This window comes from Cydia fagiglandana, chromosome 2 (genome assembly GCF_963556715.1).
Source record: "Cydia fagiglandana chromosome 2, ilCydFagi1.1, whole genome shotgun sequence".
NCBI lineage: Eukaryota > Metazoa > Arthropoda > Insecta > Lepidoptera > Tortricidae > Cydia > Cydia fagiglandana.
This window is the reverse complement of record NC_085933.1, coordinates 1010087-1032832: the sequence shown is the minus strand read 5'-3', so window position 1 is coordinate 1032832 and position 22746 is coordinate 1010087. Positions and strand designations below refer to the sequence as shown.

General features: G+C 38.0%; 2 protein-coding genes across 2 annotated transcripts in view; one reads left to right on the top strand and one right to left on the bottom strand.

Annotated features, from left to right (window-relative positions):
- LOC134673879 (scavenger receptor class B member 1-like) overlaps window positions 1-22746 on the top strand; it is a 353882-nt gene that overhangs the window by 296535 nt on the left and 34601 nt on the right. The gene's annotated exons all lie outside the window — the stretch shown is intronic.
- LOC134673367 (RE1-silencing transcription factor-like) lies at window positions 17853-22724 on the bottom strand. The gene is made up of 3 exons (XM_063531342.1): window positions 21537-22724; window positions 20723-20959; window positions 17853-20113 (listed from the first exon to the last, which is right to left on the bottom strand). The coding sequence occupies exons 1-3, from the start codon at window positions 22666-22668 to the stop codon at window positions 18117-18119; spliced, it is 3366 nt and encodes a 1121-aa protein (XP_063387412.1). The 5' UTR covers window positions 22669-22724; the 3' UTR covers window positions 17853-18116.

Sequence of the window (22746 nt, the reverse complement as noted above, 5' to 3'; positions counted from 1 at the left end):
ACAATGGAAATTATACGACAATTCCATTTTGTATCAAAGTTTCATTGTTAAAATTGTAAAAAAATGCACTTTGAAAATAAAATTCCCTAGAGTCGAAACGTATAACTTTCAACACGCTTCATATAACCTACCTACCTAAACAAAATTTCCTGATTACTTTAAAGACCCTTTCTGTCAGAAATCGATTAATATATATAACACGTAGGCACAGAATATCTAATAGTACTACACGTAGGTACAGAGGCAATTAAAATTGCAGGTGCAACGCATATGCAGTTGTATCACTTGTATCTAAGAATGCAGGAATGTGACAAAGTTATCAATGCGGTTGGTTTAGCGCTTCGGTCGACTGGACTACAGGAATTTGTATAAGAAAGTGTTGATGACGAGTTTTGTCGGGGGCATGAGTAAGTTTGTAGGATTTACTGTTGTAGGATATTTGCGAGATATAAATAATAGAAGTTTATAGACTTTATGCGATAGTGGCGCCGCCCTGGTGGCTAGACCTAGACAGAGGTGACAGTGGTGGCTAGACTTGACACTTAACCTTTCATATTTTTCACGCGTCGAACTCGGTCATATTTTTTCTTCGAGCAACACCGGCTTCCGACACATTATTTTTTAGTTTCCACCTGAGGCGGCGCCACAAGTCATGCACGGAGCGAATAAAGGAGAACAGCCGGAGATAGAAGAAAGATGCTTCGGCTCGCTCGGTCAATTATGGCTGCGTTTCCACCAGAGATGTGCAGGGATGCGTAGCAAGGGATATATTATGTTTGTTTGTAACATCACCGCGCACATTGGGCGGTTGTAAATAAAAAAGCTAAGGGTCTCGCCCGTCTTTTGTTTTTTATTCATAAATTTTTCCTTGGGAAAGGTTGTTGGATATAGCAATTCTGTAATTATTATTTTAATGCGACTGTATGTTAATAATTAGTGATAAAGTTTAATACCAGAGCTGCCACTAATGCAGGTAAAGTTTGTATAATTGTATATATAGCATTAAGTTTAGGTTTATGTTGAAATTAAACCTAATCCAAGTCTTATTTGTACGTAATGCACGTCACTGGTTCTTGTAACGGAATAAGGCTTGGGTTAGGTTTCGACTACAAGTCTAAGAACGTACGATTGTTCCAGCCCTTTCTTCTACCTTTTAAATTGAAGAGCTACTACTGTTGCTGCTTATTATTTGAATAATTGCTGCTGAAGCTTTCCTCTCTGTGGACCTTGCTGCGTGGAGCCTACGTTGCTAAAGCTGATTCCTGCACCCGCAGCCACAGTTGATCGTACGGTTCGACTAAGAATGCATGGGATTCAAGAACGTTAAGGCAGTGACGATATTTATTTGGTTTAGGTTCAAGTACTGACAGAAATTAGTTTATTTTATTGTACATATTTTCATATTATATTTTTTTACTGTAAAGAACCTGATTTTCTTTTACCGCACTAGCTAGCCGGCTACATTGGCGCCCAAAGAACCAATAAAATCACTACCTACACGCTGAGCGACAATAGGTAAAAGAAGTGACTCTAATGGTTCTTAAAAAAACATACCCCTCGTTACACATCCTCGCACATGTCTGGTGGAAACGCAGCCTAAGGCGATATATACCCATGACTAGTACAAGTTTCGTACTTCACACCACATACAATTAGTACATATTAGTATATATTATCGCTTTTTAGCGATAGGACGGCCTGTGTCACTCTCCACCCTCTCTTAACCTATATAAATAAATATATAAATACATAATTTCCTAATTACACTAATAATTGGCCACGTGATCGTCTAGTCTAGTAGTTAGGACCCCTCTGAAGTGAACCGAGATACCCTAGATTCTTTAATGAGTAACAGCTATATTTTGGACTCCAATATTATTTTACTTTACCTAGATTGTAAGAAGATAATTATGGTACTGAAGATATGTTTTTTTATGATATTAAAGAATAATCTGAAGGGTATTTTAATTGAGTCTCAGACACAGTATATTGAACAAATTTCAAGGCAAGATATTATTGTTATTGTTAAATATTCGAATGGTATGAATATAATATGAATTTAAAAATGTTTTTGGTAAAATCCTGCTACGCCTATTAAGCTCCCGGGGTACTATAGAGGCAGCACTCCTGAGGTAAGCTCATTTACTCCCTAGCATTTTAAGGATAATTATATTTAACTATCATCTTCTAAACGACGTGTGATTTACTCACACATACTGCCTCCATATTTCGATGCAGGTCTGGGAGCTCTTAGTCCGATAACAATATCAATCGGATCACCTACCCTACCTCTAGCCAGACGGGCTTTGACCAGCACTCCGGAACCTATGCGCTCCTAGATGACGATGGAAAGAAGTGCCAAAGTATCCATCAGTCATCAAAATTACTTATCTTTTTTATATTCAATAGCTAGGGATACTAATCCCTTAGTCCCATTCCCCAGAACTGATAATATAGTCAGAATTCCTAGTTCTCTAGATGTATAAACAAAGTACCGAGTTTATTTGCTAATTATTATGTTTATTGAAACTGAAATATCAAGATGAGCATTATTTCACTCAACTTTTCCCATTGAACTACTCTTGTCTTGCCAAAGGGGTCCCTAAAACAGAACTAATCTTCGATCCTTCCATCTCAGACCAGTCTGTACTCCTAAACCCAGCTTGATATTTAAGTATTGATCATGAAAACCTGATTGAACCACTCAGTACCTCGTCCCCACTCCAGAAAACCAGAAATATAAAATAGAAATGTTATAAAACCGTTAATGATCCCCATATAAATTAGAAAATAGGAAGATTTAGACAGTAGAACCTTCACCTTTTAAACACACATATTTTAGGATAAAGAAACCATATTTTTAAACCCTTAAAGATAAATATATTATTATTATATCAACCATATCAATTTTATAAACTAGAACTAAAAGAACCCTAAAAAAACAACAAATGAGTGTGTGATTCTACCCTAACTCTAACCACTGTCCCTAATCTAGTATAACCAAAGCACAGTTCATTCTTACCATTGACCTGGTACTTTGGAATATACGCAAGTGTAGTCCCTACGAGAAGCTGTAATCATTCAGCGAGCGATTCTGAGAATTTCAACCTATAGGCTCGAGTTATTGCCCCCCCCCGAGGCATTTGGTACAAAGACCGGGTGGCAACTCGGGTAGGACGACCCTATTGTGTCTAAGAATGGTATAAATAAATATATTTAATATACGAGGTCCCCGAATACTGTAGGTTTCAAATGGGCCCGGATTACTCCAGATGATTCACACGTGAAATCTCCCATTTTACTAGCTACAGCTGGACATCGGTAGACCAAGGAGGGAGAGATATTTGGCTTTCTATGTAGGTAAAAAGATAAGCCCCAAGACAACCCTCATCTTGGTAAATAGGAAAAACCTCCTTCCATCCGTCGTTTGTCACCGTTAGGATAACAGATGAAAGGCTAGACAAACTGTCTGTCTAGACACTGATTTGGTTTCGAAATATATAAAAATAGTCTAGGAGTTTTCGGGTACAATTTTGAAACAATTATCCTTAATTATTCAATAATAATGCCATATAATAGACATTATATTTAAAACAAATAACTAAACTGAATCTAATTGATTTCTATGTCAAGAAGGCCCAAAATGATAGTGAAATACTCAGTACAGATGGACGTAGTTACGCGAAAACGTTCCAACCCACAGCGACCCCATTTTGAGATAAACGCAATTTTGTGTTTTAGCGGTACACTTTTTCCCTGTAATTATTTCAGGCAAATACTATTGGTTTTACTGTGGAATGCCAAACTGGTTATTCAATGATATGCATATTTTTTGTAAATACATAATACAAGGGGCATATAAATAGGTAAAACGAGTTTGAAACGTTTTCGCTAAATTTAATTTTGTATGAAACTTGTTAAATAGCAATTATGCATAAACGTTCCAAAACGAATTTAAGTGTATGTAATGAATTTAAATTGACCTAAAGCATATAACATTGTTTTCTTCTTTTTGGTTATTTAAGTTTGATTGGTTAAGTTTTGGAGGAGGAAACAGTCGAGTACGAAACCTCGATTTTTGATATTTTTACGCAGGATGTTTCGCCTGTCCTCTAGGCTCTGAGCAGCCCTACGGACATCCGCCTCGTTTTGCCCCAGGAGGGCTAGGTCGTCTGCATACCCAATAATTCGGTGGCTACCGTTCAACTCTACTCCGCCACCAGAGGCTATAACTTTCTTGGTGACATATTCGAGCACCAAGTTGAAAAGTATGGGAGAGAGAGCATCCCCTTGCTTGAGACCCGTACCGACATCAAACTGGTCTGTTAGGCCGACTCCCGTTTTCACCGTCATTTTGCTCGTTGAGGAAGAGGCAGTGAAGGTTGACCTACGAATTAGTCGGGAGAAAACTGAGTACCTTCATATAAAGCGATACAGAAATAACTCTATTCGTAGGAAAGATCTCACTATAGGACAAACCTCTTACAAAGGTGTAGAGAAATTTAAATATCTTGGGTGTATCGTCACAGACAGCAATCGGAGGGAAGAGGAGATCCAAACCCGAATTCAGAACGCGCTCCGGTGCACAGCTGCTCTTCTTAAAGTGTTGGTGTCCAGGCTAATGACCAGAAAGACGAAACTCCGTATATACAAGACTATAATCAGACCGATCTTGATGTACGGATGCGAAGCCTGGACCCTAACACAAAGAGAGGAATACGCACTGCTGGTGGCTGAACGGAGGATCTACCAGAAGATACTTGGACCCACTCGCGGAGAAGATGGCTCATGGAGGATACCTACGCAGGAACCAGGAAATCGAAGATCTAGTGGCCGAGCCCAATATAGTCGGAGAAACGAAAGCCTCAAGACTCCGATGGCTCGGGCACGTGGTCCGTATGGGTGAAGATCGAGCGGTTTGGAGAGCGTACTCGGGCCGTTCGGAGGGTCGACGACCGGTTGGGCGTCCTAGGTATCGCTGGAGCGATGAGGTCGTGAAAGATCTGAACGAGCTCGGTGCCGTCGATTGGACAGAAACGGCGCATGACAGAGAAGCATGGCGTTCCTTAGTGTCAGAGGCCAAGATCCACTTCGGGTCACTGCGCCACGGCAGTAAGTAAGTAAGTAAGTATGTTTCGCCTGTGCTGCAGTTGTACTTATCGCACTAATTTTAAGGGCGGAGTCAAGTTTCTAAATAAGTACACAGACAGAAAAGTGATGGGCAATCGTCGACATTTAATGTCGATAATCTAGTGATGTAAGAAGCGCTGGTGGCCTAGCGGTGAGAGCGTGCGACTTGCAATCTGGAGGTCGCGGGTTCAAACCCCGGCTCGTACCAATGAGTTTATCGGAACTTATGTACGAAATGTCATTTGATATTTACCAGTCTCTTTTCGGTGAAGGAAAACATCGTGAGGAAACCGGACTAATCCCAATAAGGCCTAGTTTATCCTCTGGGTTAGAAGGTCAGATGGCAGTCGCTTACTTAAAAACTAGTTCCTACGTCAAATCATGGGATTAGTTGTCAAGTGGACCCCAGGTTCTCATGAGCCGTGGCGAAATGCCGGGATAACGCGAGGAAGAAGAATCTAGTGATGTAAGAAGTTATCGATAAACCGTCTTGTGTGAAAATATCTAGATCATCCTGAGAGACAAGGGGTTTTGGGTTGAGAGGGAACACATTTTTGAAGTTATGTACCTATAAAATCTATTTTGAACTTTTTGATTCTAATATTTCAAAATTGAAATTGATATGAAATTTATTTTATTGCATGGTCATGGGTTTACAAAATTCTTTAGGTACAAGATTGGCGATTCGAAATCTCGCACGAAATATCCGAATAGAGATTGGGTATAATATTTTAATTTTTTGTTTTTTTTGAGGTTGGGTGATTCGAGATCTCGAGAGTCACACTTTCGAGATCGAGATTAATATCTCGACGAGATCGAATTTGACAAAGTAACTAAAAATGAGTTATTTTAATCAAAAATCTCTAAGAATTCCATATTCATAAATATGTCGGCGGCACATCGGCATATTTCTTTTTCAGATTCCTGCTACTCTTTTTTAAAAAAAATTGTAATTATAAAAAAATGTAAAATACGTTATTTAGTCGTTTCTGCTTTACTCACTTTTTTGTTCGAAAGGGCATTTTTTGTTCTAAAAATAGATTCCTTGTCCTTAATTTATCCGAAAATAATATATTACATGCCCTAATAGGTATAGTTTTAGAGAAATGCAGCTCCAAGTGAAGCGCGGCAGTGTTGAACTTCCCCCCCCCCACTAATTGAGAGGTGGCTCTCGATGTCTCCCCGGTCTGTATCTGCTCAAGACCAGCTAAGAATCAACTGTGCCAAGTTTCGGCGCATAGTCACAAAGTGCAAGGTCCCCATACAACGGTGTGCGCTAACAAACCAGCTACATGACATTTAATGACAGGTAGGTCCGCGGCGGCGTTTCGTTTCACATGTGCGTTTCGTTGGTGCTGTCATTTTACGGGAGCAAAGAGTAATAATGTTGCCACCTTTATTGTATACCTTTATTAAATAATAGCAAAAATGGATCAAGTATATGTGGATCGTTTATAGCAAAAAATTAGAAAATAATATATTATAATAAAATGTTCCAATTTATTTAGAACAGTCTTCGCAACTTAAAAAAACAGTATGGATTAATCTAAAAGGTTTCAAATTACATGGAACATTTTTGCAGAAATAAAAAATGTATAAAGATTTTGCAAAAACGTTCCAACATACATGGATCACTTAAGAAATAATTTGGCCAAGCCCGAGATAGCTCGAGGCATTTAGTGTTCCGTACGGCTAACCATCAGTTTGGCATTGACATAAACGATATCGTGAACGTAATTTACTTCCTATAGGTATATCTCTTTCGCACACACTGACTTACAGAGGTTGTTTGCCTGTTTTTAGGATACCGTATTCAACTACACACACAGAACAATAGTACAAGTGTCTAAGTGCGAAGGCCGAAGGCCGAGCTTTAGCAAAATGACAGTGCTTTAGCACAGAGCAATAGTACAAGTGTCTTAATGTGAAGGCCAAAGGCCGACCTCCGCGTAGCCCGAAGGCCCGAAGCGTCCAGGATGTCAGTGCTTTAACACAGAACAATAGTACAAGTGTCTAAATGCGAAAGCCGGAGGCCGAGCTCCGCGTAGGGCCGAAGGGCCGAAGCGTCCAGGATGTTAGTACTTAAACACAAAACAATAGTATAAGTATCTAAATGCGAAGGCCGAAGGCCCGAAGCCTGTGTTTAACCACTGACATCTTGCAGGCTTCGGGCCTTCGGCCCTACGCGGAGCTCGGCCTCCGGCCTTCGCATTTAGACACTTGTATTAATTACCTGTGTTTAGAACTGACCTCTTGGATGTTTCGGGCTTTCGGCCCAATGCGACTTCAGCCTTTGGATCTTGCGATTTAGACACTTGTACTTAAAAATACTTGGAAAAGTTACGGGAGGCGCGCGTCTGTCGGACGCTTCGGATCTTCGAATCGCTCCTTCGGCCTTTGCATTTAGTTAGATTCTTGTAATATTGCTTTGTGTTTGAATACCGAAGTCGAGCATCTCGCGAATGCTTGATGTTATGATGTATTATAATAATTTAGAGTAAGGCCAAGCGCGCACCACGATTTTTTGTCGTGCGATAATTTTGTCGCAGAAATGCAACGTATGTGTTTATATGTTAGCGCGCGCATATGCGACAAAAAAATCGCAGCGATTTTAAAATTGTGATTTGTCACATTTTTCCGCGATTGTTCGCGACGCGATTGTCGCAAAGTGAATTGCAGCATGCGGAGTTGTATGGCCCCGCGCGCACTATGATAATAAAATCGCACCCCGGCCGGACCTCAGTCGGCATTTCGCTCTCCAAACCCCAACATCTAGGCACCTGCATCTCCAATGGAGTCTCAAAATGAGACGCTAGATGTTGACCATTTAATTATGGAAATAGACGCGGATCACCTTTGTGTTATAAATGCTGAAAGTCATACAGCAATCGCATATTAAAGACACGTTTCATGACAAGCGACTGGTACGAAATCCACGTTGAGAATGAACAAATCGTCGACTTTTTCATCGCAGTGCACGCAGTGAATTTTCTGCGATATATTACAGTGCGATTCTAAAATCGTGTCGCAAAAATTAAAATCGTGGTGCGCGCTTGGCCTATTATACCTTAAATTTGAATTTAGAACTCATTATTTTTTTTATTTGATTTTGTTTCTAGTTCCATGCCATATATATAGACTTTTATATTATTTAGAACTGCTAAAAAATAAAGAGTCCGTCTAAGCTAACAAAGTGAGAGTGTAAGAGTGAGATAAACGTCATATTTTCATAGAAAATTGACATTAATGATGACACAGTCACACTTTGTCATTGCAAATTCCATACAGAGTTAGCTTGGTCCGATTCTATCAATAATTGGACGTAGTTTAGGGAAAAGGATATACTTAATCCACGATAATCTGTTAAATAAAATTCAAAAACAAAAGCCATTAATTTAAATGACGTAGTTTATGGATGAATCCTTTTCGCTAAACTACGTTCAATTGATACGAAACTCAGTCCGAGTTTATATAATTAGAGTTAGACCAAGAAAAGTATGCAGCGATTTTGATAGCACTCGCAGTGCAAGCGTTATTTTAAACATCATACTTCTATGAAATTAATGACGTATAAAAATAACACTTGCACTGCGTGGGCTATCAAAATCGAATCGCTGCAGACTTTTCTTGGTCTAACTTAAAGTTTTTATAATGTAAGTACTTCTAATGCAATATAAACCGCATTAATAGGTTATTTAGTGTTATTACTGTAGAGTTAAGCTGACAAAAAATATAAGTTATGAGTATGAGTCAGTTATGAATATTTTCTGCACGTCTTGAATTTTGGCCGAGGAAACGTGTTTTTCAGAGAATTTAAAAAAGAAAATCTTTGCGATTACTGTATTTAAAAGAAAAAATATTTTAGTAGAACTGGGATTCATGGGTACCAAATCTTAACACGTTCGCGGACGCGGATTGCATAGCATCCGTTTTTGTACTCCTCCTGGTGACGCGCCTGCTATTGCATCCGTTATTCTTTTTAAATTTCTTCGTTGAAATGCTTATCAATCCGCTTAACCACAGTATAATATTATTCATCAACTTTTCCTCTACCAGTCACCAGAGTCAAATAATGCGTACTGCCATATTACATAGTTTTATCGAAGTTAAAAATTATCCTGTGACGTCTCCAAATTGGCCCCCCTTTCTGTGACGCGGATTCTATAGCATTCGTCTTTGTATGGCAGCTCCCTTAGTAGCCCGGCAGGTGCGTCTGGGAGTGGACACATGTAATTTGGGTCAATTTCGTGCGCGATCGCGATTTTGACGTATTTTTATAAAATCGTAATTAATGTTTTTCTTACAATTTATTTAAGTTTTTCATTGTGTTTTAATAAACAAACGTGTTTACTTGCTGTTAATTACACTACAGTAAAATTTTGATAACGATTAATGTGAAAAAGTGAGGCATGAATGTGTATACCTATTATTGAAATAATTACGTTACTAGTCATAGTTTTGGTCATATAATTGTGTATTATAGCCTGTTGGCGCTCGATGATCACCTCCCACAAGGTAAGCACCTTATGACACGCATTTGTGGTATCATTCTGTGTATATTTCATGCCTTGTATTTGGTGCAGATGCATCCGAAAAAGAATATAAAGTTGGGTGAATCATCGCTTGGCAGGAAAAGTGGTGGACGCTTTACGTCCAGAACTTAACGCGGCGGTGCGTTACAGGGAACTGAAAAAGTGTAATGCGGTACATATTGACACTTTTGAGAAGTAGTGTTGGCGTAAAATGCTGCGTATACCTTGGACAGCTAGAAGAACAAACCTCTCATTTTAAGAGAGCTCAACATTGCAACTCGGCTCTCTACAACATGCTATGAGACCCATGACTGGGCCTTTAGATTAGAGCCGGTCTCCAACGCATAATTTGTAGGTAGTATCACATAATTTGAGGTCGAATGAACAGCGAACGTGCTTGGCATGGGGTATGTATGAGATGGACTCAATATTACAATGATAAGCAAAGAGGGAACAAAACAGAAGAAGAAAATTGTTTGAAGAGGTCAGCAAATGAGTCTTTAGAGCAAAAATCGCGCCCTTAGGAAGTCAGAAGTCTCAGCCATCAAGTCCATCGAGCACGATGTATGAATGCTATAACATGCGATGTCATATAAAATCCCATCTTGACTACGTCATGTGACAGACATGCTTATGCATCGGAATTGTATAGCATTTGTTGTCACATAGCGTATAAAAAATATACTTCATATTGACGCGGATTGCATAGCATTCGCCTTGCATAGCATTACGCGTCATATACAAACCTAAAAGATATATTTGTAGTGACAGGAATGCTATAACAGTCCCAATATTTCCATACAAAATTTAGGTGTCCAACTGGTGTGACTGAGCGTCCGCGAACGTGTTAACTGACATTTTTGTCTCTGCGCTGGCTGTAAGGTTGACGAAATATCTCTCAAACAAGTTTGAACAAGATCGGCTTACTTTAAATATTTCGTCAATTTACCTTTGTTTCTAAAAACTGCGATATTTAACTGTCATATACTATTAATGTCTTCCAAAATTATTTTCTCGTAACAGGACTGAGGGGCTACCGCGAAAACCGAAATTCGCAATTTGCGGGGATCTTTCTCTTTTACTCCAATGAAGGCGTAATTAGAGTGACAGAGAAAAATGCTCGCAATTTGCGAACTTCTATTTTCGCGGTTATAGCCCTGAATCTTGTTGCTCACCGATCCGTTCAAAAATATACATAAGTACTGAATATAATTAATAGATATTATAATTATACAATTAATACATAAATGTAATGGTACTTAATTAAAAAGAATATTGTGTATATTGTTTCGACGAATCAGATACTCTCAATAAAATCTATAGATGAGGCCAAAGCTGTTCATAAATATTAAATGACTTTATTATCTCTATACGCCTTACGAACTCTATGTGTCCTATTGTGGAAAAAAAAAACACAACGACAGTGAAGAACGGAATTCTTAATTTGAATTTTTCAGATATTTGAGATGCCTAGTCCATTGGTTGGAAAGCCCGTTCGAAATTTAAACTTATTTGCAATATAATAAGGTCGTATTTTGTGGATCTCTCTCATACTTATAGTAGGCTATTCAGATAAAATTAAATATCCAACAAAAATAAGCAAGCAGAATTAAACTTTGTATCAAAGACATAAGTCATAAATTTCAATGCCAAAGTTTTAACTAAGGATCTTTCTCGTTAAAATTAGGTACTGCCTAATATGAATTGACCAGTGTAAGCATCAGTTAGCTAGCCCTAAGCAACCAAAGATCAAGCTGCAGTTGAAAAACTAATAAAGTAGCTAGGGTTCTAAGTGACAAAAAAAGGTCGAACCTTTTTTTTCTTGATTAAAGCATGAAACTTGGCACAGTTGTTCCTTATATCAAACCAAGCCGATTTCGATCGGTAGCCCGAAGGAGCCCCCCCTCTGGGGCCGGAGAGGGGGGGGGGGGTCAAAGTACCGCTCGCCCGGCTTCATTCTTAAAATTCTAACAGGCCCCGTTTAGCTAATAGGTCATATTTGGTATCAATTTCGGATAAATCAATAACGTAGAATTCATTTCTGGTATAAAAAATTAGCAATTTGTAGAAAAAAATAAAAAAAAACTCAAAATATCTAATTTTTCAAGTTTAATTTTTGTTTCTTATTTATTGTCAGAATTAAACTGCCTGGTTTTTCTACATTGAAAAAATATGATGATAAAGCCTATTTAATGCAGATTTTAAAAACATAACTTTTACATATCTTCATTAAGAGGAAATTGCATAAAAAAAAACTTATATCGTCTCGCGCCGGTGAATATCTTTTTACCGACATCGGAATCGATATAGACAACATCCGAAGTACACACTCTGGAGACCGATTAAAAGTATTGTTTATTGTTGTAGATAGATAAAGATAGAAAAGCGTACAAATATTTTCTTATGTGTCGTTCAGTGAAAAAAGGGACCTTGGAAAAAATTATCACAGAGCCTCGCGTTTGTATAGAAGCATACTCGTAGGTATTTAGTTAGTGCCAACCACTCCATGGACTCCATGGTCGCTGTTCTCAATAGGGGATATTACTGCAATGTTCTGCCGCCAAAGTGCAGCACTACCGACTCTAGTAAATTCATAAACTAACTTATACATACTGTACCTTAAACTGTTTTTTGACAAGTTTTCACAGACAATAAAATATGACATTGATGCATCAAGGCGGTTTGTTAACCAGGGCCTATCGGTAAAAGCGAAAATCGAAATTAAGTTATCTGCCTCTTTATCGAATATGCAAGAGTGATAGAGGGATTAGACAACGAAACTTCGATTTTCTTGTTTCGCGGCAGACCCCCAGATTGTTAGTGATTGACAGATAGTGGTAGTGGCGCTACCTACGCAGAGTTTTGCGTAATATTCCCTCTTAATAAGAAGTAAACTATAAGTATTATTTAATCTGCTTACTTATTACATTATACCACACTTTAATGTTGCGTCTTGTGTATTAATGCAATTCCTTCCCCCGACACATGAATGGATACATTTCATAATTCACGTATATATGTCAGTTTCAACCATATTCTGGCCACAGCAGGGTTGTCAGAACAGTTTGGAAACAGTCATCTGCTCCTTGCTTCCATTCCCAAGAAGACGGACTGAGCAAGTTTGACGACGAACTAATGTCTGATCCCAAACACCAACCACACGGTACACTGCGCGTAATGAGGCATTTATACGGCTCCCTTTTGAACAGGTATAACATTATACAACTCTTCATTTCAATATCCCGGTGTAACTTGTCTTCTTCAATATTGCACTTATTACCGAACATATAATATCTCATTTTAGTATTTTAGGGGAATGCTTTTAGCCACCGCTATTGCTCCATCTTGTAAGAGCTTGGATCCTTGTAGTAGCATGGCTGAACTCTGAACAGGTTCCGTGTTTCGAACTCACTTTTTCTACCCTTTCAGCTGAATGCTCGAAACAGGGGTAAGACTTCAACTCTTTTAGGGTAAATAAAAGAGTTTATTTAAGTAGCTTACAGAATAGATAATTTTATTGGCTTAAAAATAGAATTCCCTGGCCTATTGTGGATGCAATGGAGTGACATGTGATATAATTGAGTTTTCCACTGTGTCAACGTGAGCCCACAAATCCTGTAGTTGGGGAAATATTCGTACGCATGAATCTAGTCTAGCTGCTATAACTACATCGTCTATGTCTACTGTGCTTATCAATACCTTGCAATGACTGTTTTACAGCATCTGCAACTAGGGCCATCATATGAAATGAATCGGACTCTTCATGGTTCTTGGAGTATTCGGAATCTCACGAGGAACATTACTTATAACATGTTTCTCTACACAATTTCGCGATGGCATAAATAAGGACTTATAACTCTTCGAAGTTTTGTCAACACAGTGTCTCAAAATGATTTACCTAGTGCTAAAGAAATGAGTTTCACTAAAATATCAGTGGTTATAAGTGAAGCTTATCATCATGGTAAATTTAACTCTTATATCTATTGGGCTCTGAAACACCAGGAGTCTTACTCGTATTCCAAGCATTCTCTCGATCGACCTTGTAATACTGTAAGCTCAATAAGACTTGTGATAATAAGACTAGATTATATATATATATGATAATATGTATTTGATAAATACACTCAAAACATCCATAGGTAATTCAGGAACAAGCTTTCACGATAAACACAAATATATGCCTTCTAGGATTTGAACTGGGTTCCCCATTTAATATATGGTGTATAAAAGTGAGATCTAAGCATAGACCCTTTTTAGCTTGGCCGATACAAGGATTCAAGCTCCTACAGGATAGAGCAATATCAGTAAATCTAATAAATAACATTCGCCAAAAGTTTATTATAACTTCATATGATGATATGTGAAATAGCCTTGTAAAGTGAATACCTTACTGATAAAGCCGTTGCTAAATAATAAAAAAAATGCCTGAAATAATTCTTTACTTGAATAGACTATTGAAACAGAAGCAGCCTTATCAGGATAGAATTATATGTTTGGGGCTTGGGGGCAGACGTTAGTTCCTCTTTAAACTTGCTCAGTCTGTCTTCTTGGGAATGGAAGCAAGGAGCAGATGACTGTTTCCAAACTGTTCTGACAACCCTGCTGTGGCCAGAATATGGTTGAAACTGACATATATTATATACGTGAATGATGAAATGTACGCATTCATGTGCCGGGGGAAGGAATTGTTTTTTTAATACACAAGTCGCAAAATTAAAGTGTGGTATAATGTAATAAAAATATTTAATAATACTTACAGTTCTTATTCATTGAGAATAGCGACTATGGAGTCCATGGAGTGGTTTACACTAATTAAATACGAGTATGCTTCTATACAAACGCGAGGCTCTATGATAATTTATTCCTAGGTCCCTTTTTTTACTGAACGACACATAAAAAATAGTATTTGTACACTTTTCTATCTTTATAATAGGATCTATAAAGGATCTACAACAACAAACAATACATTTAATCGGTCTCCAGAGTGTGTACTTCGGATGTTGTCCATAACGATGCCGATGTCGGTAAAAAGATATTCACCGCGCGAGACGATATAAGATTTTTTTTACGCAATTTTCTTTTAATAAAGGTAAGGACAAGTTACGTTTTTAAAATCTGCATTAAATAGGCTTTATTGTCATATTTTTTATATGTAGAAAAACCAGGCAGTTTAATTTTGATACTAAATAAAAAATAAATATTACACTTGAAAAATTAGATTTTTTAATTTTTTTTAATTTTTTTTCTACAAATTGCAATTTTTTTATATCAGAAATGAATTCTACGTTATTGATTTATCCGAAATTGATACCAAATATGACCTATTAGCTTAACGGGGCCTGTTAGAATTTTAAGAATGAAGCCGGGCGGAGCGGTACTTTGACCCCCCCTCTCGGGCCCCAGAGGGGGGGCTCCTTCGGGCTACCGATCGAAATCGGCTTTATTTGATATAAGGAACAACTGTGCCAAGTTTCATGCTTTAATCAAGAAAAAAAAGGTGTTTGCACTTAACATCCTCACTAAAGATAAAGTTAAGCTGATAATTTTCCCGCCGTCTCCATGGTTCTTTAAGTTGGGTATTGACTGGTCAGCTGCCTGTTAGCTATAGTTTTCGCGAAAATCGCCAGGACAGAGGTGACAATTTTTGTATGAAAACTTGCAACTTTAAATGCATTTTTTGACGAAACTATTGCAGTCTAAAATGAAGTCAAAATCAGGCCATCGACTCAATTTTTTGCAAGCTTTCTAATGGTACCCCACACGATTCTTACAAATGAAAAAAGTTTCAGCCTACCCCTCTCAACCCCCTAAATTTCCCCCTTTAATAAGAAATAAGCAGTTTTGACTTATTTACAATATGAGTGGTGGTAATTGCTATAACTGTTCCAAATTTTAGGTATCTATGTCAAACGGTCTCTGAGAAAAACGTATTTAACTGATTTGCAAGACCGAAGTGATCCCATAAGTGTTCCGTAAACAAAGTTTTGTACGGAACACTAAAAATTAAATGTGCGTTTTATGAATTTAGTATAATGTTTCAAGACAAGTGGAACATTATAACGATATGTTATTCTATAAGGAGTTTTTAACAATATGTTTCAGTATGCATGTAATGTTTTTACTTTATTTTGAGTACACGTCCTTGGTATAATGGTGGGTTGGAACATTTGGGTCAAACTTTATTGATGAAACTAACCTAAAAATACTAGCATCTTTGTGTGCACATGATGTAATATGTCAAAAATAGTACCCTGGTTATGGTAACTCATTTTCGAGTGACTTGTGGGTTGGAACGTTTTCGCGTAACTACGTCCAGATGCATTAAATTCCAACGTTACGAAGTATTGACCCCGCACTGTCCGAACAATAACACATCTTCTAACTCTAGCCTTCCGAAAACATTCGTCCCCGAAAGCCAACGATAGATAACCAGAGTATTCACTAGACTCTAAACCTTCGTTACAAAACTCCTATTAAAAATTAATAGCAAAGTGAAAATACTCCGCTCGAATAATACCCAAGCTTAAACATTATGGAAACATAAAATTGTCTCCACAACGCCAAACAAAGATACGAATTCCAAATATTAACTCTATGAGACAAAGACATAGTCTTTTCCTCGATAAAGCCAAACACTTAGAAAAATGAACAGAGTTTTTCCACTCACCAGTAATTTTGACGCACTTTATGAAAACCAAAGTCAGGTGTCGGTCCGGATGCTGAAGATAAACTAAACTTGTGACCGCTCCTCTCAGCCCTTTTATATGATTCGTTGCTAACTCAGACACGCTAGTTCAGTCAAAACATCTGTGCTGCACCTGCCTACTTGAGACATCTCTTCCAAGAATCATGTCCGAAGTACGAGCGCACCTGCGCGCCACCCCTAGTTGAGACAGAACACCTGCCTACCTCAGACATCTCTTCCAAGAATCATGTCCGAGTTACGAGCGCACCTGCGCCTCCACCCTTAGTTCAGTCACATTCACCTTGAAAATGATACCTATCTTCAACGAATTATCTACAAAAATCAACCTTACATCTTTCACTTAAGAATTATTTTGGCCCGACGAAGTAGTTCAGACACGCTCTGTAATTAAGACATTTGATACCTCAGAACCAAAGGTCGTAACGACACATTATCTGTGTAGCCCTTGTGCCTCACACGTAAGATTTATTTTTGATTGATGTCACTTCCTAGAGCCATCTATGGATTTCTTACGCAACTACTTGAACGTTAGGTGTCTCGTTGATAACGCTCCGTCGGTCAATACATAACTTGTTATGAACTTAATTCCCTCCACTGCCCACAGATGGCGTTGTTATCAAACGTTTTAACTTAATATTTATATTGAAGTATGAGTAAAATCTAATTCAATTTCATAATTAAGGCTTTTTATTACTTAAATGTTTTATATTTATAGATAGGGCTTACGGCTAGTTACACCTGTTGTTTTATTTGTATTGTTTTCTGTAATGAGGTGTGCAATAAAGAGTATTTGTATTGTATTGTATTGTATATATTATACATAATTATACATTTGAATTAACTACCACTAATAAATGCAGTGACCAGAAACATTTCGAGATTTCATTGTTCCATTGTCGATTGATTTAATTTTGTGGGTGAAACGGATGACCCGCGTTAAATGTGTTCTTGTTTTGTATGCAAGTAAATAGGTATACTCAGAGCCGTGAAAATGGGTCATTTTAAAATAAGGCTTCCATACAAAATTACAAGTTTTCATTGCGTTAATGTATAGGGAAATGGAAAGCGGTTTTCATTGGCATTTTATTGCCCTTTTTGCATGGAGTGAAAACAATTTTTAAACTAATCAAAGTACGAGTATGAGACGATTCCCCTTTTATTCGTGTACTAGCGACCCGTCCCGGCTTCGCACGTGTTACCCTTAACAAATTATATACACCTAAGCCTCGAGAATCACTTTATTAATAGGTGAAAATCGCATGAAAATCCGTTCAGCAGTTTTTGAGTTATCGCGACGTATACAGACAGACGCGGCGGGAGACTTTCTTATATAAGATGTATAGATCTAGGCTGATCTAAAAATAATGAAATAACGTTTTCGAGTGGTGACACTGGTGACCCCTTTGAAAACCCTCATTAAATTCCTCAATTAAATAGGGCAAGAAGAACATAGTCAAAAATTATAATAAAACAAAGCAAAAGAGTAAATAATACCCAGTATATTTTAATAATCATAGTAACAAACAGTCTTTTAAAACGTATTAACATATCCTTACATCTACAAATAGCCTAATATTATTTACATTTGTATGATAATGACGATAGAAGCAAAGATCAACAACATGCATTTGTTTTCCAAAAGCTGAATTTTCTACTAAGGTATTCTAAGGAGCACGTGGATATTACTGACTTTGTTTCTATATGAAAAAAAAAATTTCTACAATCATTATTTTTTGGTGGTCTTCACATTAATATTCTTTACATTTGTCCTTCATCAATTCAATATTTTTTACATTAATTTTATTTACAGACTGTCTGACCGACGTGTTCATCATAGGATCCTTCTTGCCTTGTATAAAATTAGGGTAATCATTACTAGAACCTTCACTTGTATGTGAGATCTCCTTCTGATTTAATATAGGGACTTCTGTCACTATCCTGTTAATCTCATTTACTTCATTAGGCACACTAGGCACGTCGTTTTCTAGAAAATGGAAATCATTATGCATTAAATACAGAGATTCTAAAGGAAAGTTCATTTCATACCGAGATAGTAGTTTGTTGTCATCTGAATTATCATCTATTTCGATGACATCGTTCTGAGGATCGGATACATCTAAAGTTCCAGCAGAAAGATCTAGATGTCCTGAATATTGTTCTCCAATAATATTATCAATTAAGTACTGATCTATTATAGAAGGATTTGTCGTTGTATTGTTCATAGCCATGTTGTAAAAAGCGTCGCTTTTCACTTCATTCTTTATCTCTTTGAAGTTCTTATGAATATCTTCTAAAGGTGGTGATGCTTTATACTCCCTGCTTAGAGACTGGTTACTCATTATGTTAGCGTTACACATGCGCTCTAAACTCGGAGATTGCGTATTTTGTTTAATCGTAGCTTCTATTTTAATGTAACTAGGATCGTTATTTTGTATTTTTTGAGGCGGTGGAAGGATGATGGAGTTTACGTTCATCTGACTGTTGAATGTGAACATCTGTGAGTTGTCAACGTTGTCTACGGGAGGTGTGGAGGCATCATGGAGCATTGTTTCTTGAGGGTATGGTATGATATTACTAGGGGATTCGCTAAGCTCTGGCTCTGGCTGTAGCTGCATAAACTGAGTTGTTATTAGGTTATTAAAAGTAACTGCTCCTAGTCCAAATCTCTCATTATCTTCTAATCTTTTAAACGCCATCTTTTGCTGAGAATGGAACATATTCTCCTGATCAGGACCTTTTAATATCAGATTACTTTTCACTGATATTTTAGGTTTTTTCCTAGGCATTCCATCTGGCTCTATTAAATTGACAGGGGAATTACTAGATGAGGGTACTGGTAGGATTTGTGTAGGTTTTATGATAGGTCCGGTAACTTTAGTCATTGGGAGGGAAATTTTATGGACAGGGTTTAAAGTTATGTTCTGCATGGACAGTTGTGCTGGTGGGAGTCGGATGGGGAAATTAGCCATGATATTGTTGCTCATATTGCTAATTACTGAATGATTCGACACTAAAGAGTTCACTGTGCTGTTTGGGCACAAAGTCTGCTCCATTGGGACTGAAGTATTCAAATAGTGTAGGTTCCCCTGAGTAGCATCATATGTTAAATTCTGCAGAGTATGTTGTGTAGTATACTGCCTATCCATTAAAGTATCATTTGAACTTTCAGAAATAAGACAGTCGGAATTATTATCGTCTTTACTAAGATCAGTTACGATAACTTGCGAATCGAAATTGCTTTGCTGTTTTTCATTGGCAGAATTTGCATAATTTTTGGAAAAATTCTGCGATAATGTTTCAGACAAACTATCACAATCATACACTTCAATAGGGATATCGTTAACTGGTTTAGGGCTCTGTTCCTTACTTTCTTCATTGACTTTGGCTGTTTCTTCAACTTTCTCCGTAGTTTCGCGCGGTACAGTCCAAGCTAGTTTTTTCGACTTGGTCATTTCTATTAACAACTGTATTCCTTCTTTATCAGTGTGAGTAGTAAGGTGGGTGAGGTACTTATCTTTACTGACAGTCTTGAAGACACAGTATGGGCAGCGGTGTAGATCAGTTGACGTCACGTTGGGGTGCATTGAGATCATGTGACTTGCGAAGTTGTTCGATTGAATGGTGCTGAACGGACAATGTTTGCACTTATATGCGACTTCTTTAGTGTGTACTTTTTTGTGGCGTCTCATGGCGTTGTGGTCGGCGGCGCGGTAGCTGCATTGATCACACGAATAGGGCTTGTCGCCTGAAATAGAGTAAATAACAAGTTAAAAATGTACGGAAATGTTAATTCCATTCGCTGGGAACAGTGGTATGACCAGTCCAACTGACAAAAATCATCTTTTTAATTTTTATGTCTGTCGCTTACTGTAAATTAATATGGTACGATACTGCAAGTTTCTCACCTTGAATACCCTAACATTAATTGTATACATCGCAGCTGGAAGGACGATAATCGCAAATAATGAAAAAAGCACTTTCACGTTAAAAAGTGTAACCTATGTCAGTCAGGTATGTCACCCGCCTCTACAAACAATCGTTTTTTAACCCTTTTTGGGGCTGCATCAATCTACAAAGTTTTCCTAAAAATTCAAATGTATTATTAACCCAGCTGTCATTTTGTATAATTACCCAACCTACTAACCAAATTTCACGACAATCGGATGATAAATGCGGCCTGCAGACAAGAACATAACATGCAAAAGAATTTTTGCCCAAGCTGTAACACTCGGTTAATTAGGTCCATGGTACCACCGCCCACACTGTTAACTGTACATCGGTGGACCTTATGCCTTTCGTAATAAGGTCCAACAATGTAAAGTTAGGAGTGTTGCTATTTGTACATGACACTCACCAGTATGTGATCTCAAATGCACCTTCATCTCATCCTTCCTCGAAGCAGTATAATCGCAATGGCAACACTTGAACGGTCTCAGCTTCTCATGGACTGCTGACACATGCAGCTTCAGTCTTCGCTTGGTGAGGAACTGCTGCGGGCAGATGGAGCATTTGTGCGCTGGGTCTTCCTTGTGGAACATTTTGTGCTTGGAGAGCTGGTTGGCGGTTTTGAAGGATTTTTTGCAGATGGTACCTGAAATTGGGAAGAGAAAGGTTACAGAATAAAGAGAAAGGGGACTGTGAATATTGTAGGGTCTGTGGCCTAAATTGAAAACTTAAACTTGAAACTTTACCCTAATGAGCATGCTAACCCTACTATTCATAGTATTCCAGCACACTATATTGTTCGCCTAAATCAGAAACTTAAACTTGAGAGTCATGCTAATGAAGATCCATTATTCCAGCATTTTTATAAGTACCTACCATATTCTGGAAGGAAAAAATTTGGAGAGAATGTAGCACTTGCAACAGTCCCGCAATATCAAGCACAATAACCAACTAAAGCTCTGCCTACATATTATAATGACATAATATTACACAACACATCCAATAATAACTATTGGTAAGTTGGACAGTTGCTATTCAAAAGTCTGTTTACATTATTAAAGTTAATTTATACAGTTAATAAATAGAGAAAAATGCACATCACATCACATTAACACTATAGACTCAGGAACTTGTTACTGTTACTACTACACATTTTAGGGGTGTGCAATAAATACTAGTAATTGGTTAATTAATCCAACAACATTAATGTGACTGCAACTTACAAGGATAAGCCTTCACCTTCCCATGGCACTTTATATGCTGGTTGTACCTGGCCCGTTTGTATGTTTTAAACCCACAAATCTCGCATGTCGGCATCTCCATGTCTATCTCATGCGTCTTCCAGAGATGTGTGTGTATTGCCTCCGTATCCACAAACACCATGGCACACTCCGGACATTTAAATATATTTTTAAAATGGCATTTTCTGTGATATGCTAATTTTTCTTCGCTTTTTAACCGAAACCGACAATTGTTGACTGAGCACAGCAAAGTTTCCTGGTCTATTTTCTCCTCCGTCTTATCAGTAGCTGTATTCAGAGGTTTACACATGAGTTTTGCCAGCTTGCCGAGCCTGTTGACTGGATCCATGCTGTCCATAGACTGATTGATGTTACTATCTATGGGTTTTCTAGGTTGAATAGATGAAATCAGGTCTGGAGTGACACTGGACATTTGTAAGACATTACAAGCTGTCACCGGAGTCACAGCATTGGTCACATTCACATACTGGGTTGAAATCGGATTTGTATACACAATGTTTATGCTAGCTTCTTGTATGATCTCCTTGGGATCAACCTTTTCAAAATTTGGTGTGCTCATCTTCTGCAATTCATCCACAGATATGAAAGCAACACCTTGAGGCAGAGATTCATTATTTGCATTAACAATATCTGGAACTATTTCGATAACCTGTGGTATTTTAACGTCAGCTTCCTGAGGCGTAGACTGACTCGTGTTGTCTTCTTTCTTTAATTTGGCATCTTTTAGTGCAAGTTGGACGAGGCTTTTGACCATTTTCTTGACGTCTTTGATCCCCATTTTGTGATGGTTGCGGAGATGGTTCCGTAAGGTCTCTTCCGCGTCGAAAATGCTCGAACAACCTGGGCAGTGGATCTGTATGTTGTCCGCGAGGCCGTTGCTCTTTGCGAGGTCGGGATGTGCCGTGAACAGGTGGAACTTTATGTCATCCTCAGCTAGAGCCATGTACGGGCACGCTTCGCACTTAAAGAAGGCCGTAGACCCTACGGATTTCTCTTCATATGACATCAATTTGTCCTTCACTGCTGGTTTGGCGTCACTTGTATGTGCCTGCGCCCCAGGCTCCACGTTCATGATAAAACATTGTGACGACATTGTTCCGTTATGACCAGCACTTTTGATTTAAGTGATCATTTTGATAAAGAACATGTTTTATAAGAAAAACACAATAGA

Excerpts from the sequence above, each read along its gene's own strand:
- LOC134673367 (XM_063531342.1), bottom strand. The coding sequence starts at position 22,668 with ATGTCGTCACAATGTTTTATCATGAACGTGGAGCCTGGGGCGCAGGCA. Across the intron at positions 20,960-21,536 it reads GAAGGTGAAGGCTTATCCTT|GTACCATCTGCAAAAAATCC; the intron begins GTAAGTTGCAGT and ends TCCCAATTTCAG. Across the intron at positions 20,114-20,722 it reads GCATTTGAGATCACATACTG|GCGACAAGCCCTATTCGTGT; the intron begins GTGAGTGTCATG and ends ACTCTATTTCAG.